This window comes from Anopheles darlingi, chromosome 2 (genome assembly GCF_943734745.1).
Source record: "Anopheles darlingi chromosome 2, idAnoDarlMG_H_01, whole genome shotgun sequence".
Classification (NCBI taxonomy): Eukaryota; Metazoa; Arthropoda; class Insecta; order Diptera; family Culicidae; genus Anopheles; species Anopheles darlingi.
Window position 1 is genome coordinate 49506903 of NC_064874.1, and position 2500 is coordinate 49509402.

General features: G+C 47.2%; 2 protein-coding genes across 3 annotated transcripts in view; both read right to left on the reverse strand.

Annotated features, from left to right (window-relative positions):
- Window positions 1-1399, reverse strand: part of LOC125950057 (probable elongation factor 1-delta) — a 3195-nt gene extending 1796 nt beyond the window's left edge. Inside the window, exons 1-2 of one of the 2 annotated variants that reach the window (XM_049677647.1) lie at window positions 1253-1399; window positions 896-1008 (exon numbers count right to left, since the gene is read on the reverse strand). In XM_049677647.1, coding sequence (XP_049533604.1) covers window positions 896-988 — 93 coding nt within the window. In that variant the 5' untranslated portion in view covers window positions 989-1008; window positions 1253-1399. Of the gene's footprint in view, window positions 1-895; window positions 1014-1252 lie in introns of both variants that reach the window. The other variant, XM_049677648.1, reaches the window with a different exon arrangement.
- A 942-nt stretch (window positions 1400-2341) lies between these two features.
- The window catches only part of LOC125950029 (girdin), a 5013-nt gene continuing 4854 nt past the window's right edge, over window positions 2342-2500 (reverse strand). The window contains exon 2 of the mRNA XM_049677594.1: window positions 2342-2500. This exon is cut by the window's right edge and continues 352 nt beyond it. The gene's annotated coding sequence lies outside the window, so the exon portion shown is untranslated.

The following is a 2500-nucleotide window of genomic DNA, read 5'->3' on the forward strand; positions in this document are numbered from 1 at the left end:
CAAACGCACAAAATCAACCCAACAACAAAACTCGCAAAATAAAATCAGACCAAAGACACCCGGGAAGGTTCGTCTCGTGTCTTCCACCCGGACCACAGCACCTTGTTCAACTCCTCCGCAATGTTATCGCACAGCTTGTGGGCCAGATTCTCTTTCTCCTTCTGGTTCTTCACGTTCTGCTGGTGTACGGTTTCCTCGTACTTATTATCCTTGAGCGGTTCGACCGCCACCAGTGCCACCTGTTCCGTGTCGTTATCATGCGATTTTGATTTTTTCGATTTCTTCGACTTCTTCTTGCCCGGCTCCTTCTGCACCTCGGGTTCGGGTTCCGGTTGAACTACGGCGGGTGTCGGCTCACTAACCGGCGGTGGTGCGGCCACCACAGATACCGACCGTTCGGAAGACTCATTATCAGTCGGAGGAGTGCTCTCCTTCTTGCCCTTGTTCCGCTTCTTTTTGTCCTTCTTTGCTTTCGGAGCATCAGCTGCTGGGATCGGCTCTACCCCAGCAACGTTTGCCACCTCTGACGCTTGCTGCTGTTGCGATGGTGACAATCGCTGGGATGCAGCAGCGTTCGATTTTTTTGGTTGTTCTATTTTCGGCTTGGCCGCGTCCACCACGTCTGCGTCAGCGCCGTCCTGCTGCTCCCCTTTCTTATCCGCAGTGGGAAGCTTGCGTATAGTAATGGTAAGGGGGATGGGATCATGGGTTAGTAGTTTGATAACAGTAAGTTAACTCAACTAAACCGTGGAGTTCTCATCGTTTTCACAAAACGGACGTTACGGGGAGGAACAAAGCATGCGGATCACTAGAGAATCCCTCCTTTCGCGAGGAGCTACTCGCTGGAATCGAGGAACGAAATGCACTGCTACGGTGTCTAACTCTAGTAACCTACCTTCGACAGGTACTCGTAGTACTTCGTCTCAGCATTTGCGATGGCGGAACGGTCGAACCATGCCTTTTCGTTGGACAGTGCGGTAGCAGCCATTTTGCGGTCTTATTAATAGTCTGCACTGGGCGGAATGAGAAAAGAAACAAAATCGATTGTTTATATACCCAAAGAACAAAAGATTGGAGCCCCCCGCCGTTAATTTCCTGCGACCTTCCGAAGGACCTAAGTTGACCCCCCGAGGGAGGGGACTTCTAGGTAACTTCTTCCGGCAGCGTGAGGTGGTGGATACACTTTCTAACCACACTTGCCGGTGAATGCCACGGACACGTTGCAGGAAACGGAGAGCGGGCCAGGACTTACCGTTTGCGGGCACGGCTAGGAAAGGATCTTTTCACAACAAAATACCAGAACCGCGAGGGACGGACTTCTGTGTTTTTTGTGCGGCGCAAGTGAAAAAATCAATTTTTGAGGAGAGAGAAAACCCCTTTTCCACATCCGCCACTTTTCCAACTGTCAAACGGCTGTTTTGACAGGCCCCGGACGGCGGATTTCTGGCCGTGCTGAAGCTAGATTTCAATTCGGAACGCGCTTGATTTAGTGGCCCGCAAAAACCCAAACCTAGAATATTTTTGGTAACAAATCTTGGTATATTTGGTGATCCTGTGTACCATCAGCGAATGGTTTTGTAGAACAACGAGAAACCGCGACAAAACAGTTATCTCATCGATCCCCGGCTCTACAAAAACAGTTTTGGCGGCGGATTTTTGCTGCTGAATTGCTGAATAGCGGGATCTTCATAAAAAAAAAAGATCGCACACGTGGTTTCCTGTTGAAACAAATCCACATAAAATATCGGGAAGTTGCACACAGAGGTAAAAGTAAGCTGGAAAAGTGCTGAAGATGTGGATCCGGGGTAGACAAATGAAAATGTATATTTTCATCTATACGGAAATGGAAATTACAAATATGCCAACAATCAAATATCGTACATCCTGGCTATTCCCGCTACGATCAGGTAAGACTTGGTTGGCATATCAGTCCGAGCATCCATCATTAGTGAGTTGTAAGGTAATCAAAGCCGCTGTTAACATTCTCATAGTTTTGTCATAGTTTTCTATCCAAAAGATCAGGAAAGTCTCAACTACCGGAACCATCGAGAAGAGTCCGAAGTGCGTACTGGACATCGTCAACGTAGTGGGAAGACTCGCCGGATCAGCTGCGGGCCGCCGTTGCCTACAACGTGAATCATCTTAAGAAACTTACCTATATGTTCAGAACCTGATGGTAACACTGAATTCAACTCGCTTTTTGTTCGAGTTGTGGCTATTGAAAAGTTTGTGAAGTAAATAATATGGTTACCCTTTACGCTGCCAAAAGTAATGACTAACTCCAGCAGGAACAGCCTTCACCACGACGACACGGTAGAACCAAAAGACAAGTATAAAAGTTTCTTTGGTTTTTATTCATTTCCATCCGTAATACAGTAAAGTAAACTTAGTATCTCTTGCCTAACAGAGGGTACGCGGCAAAGCATATCTTTGCATTAAATACAGATTATAGGAGGACGAGGTGGAAGCTAAACATGGAAAGGATTGGAGTTACACCGTA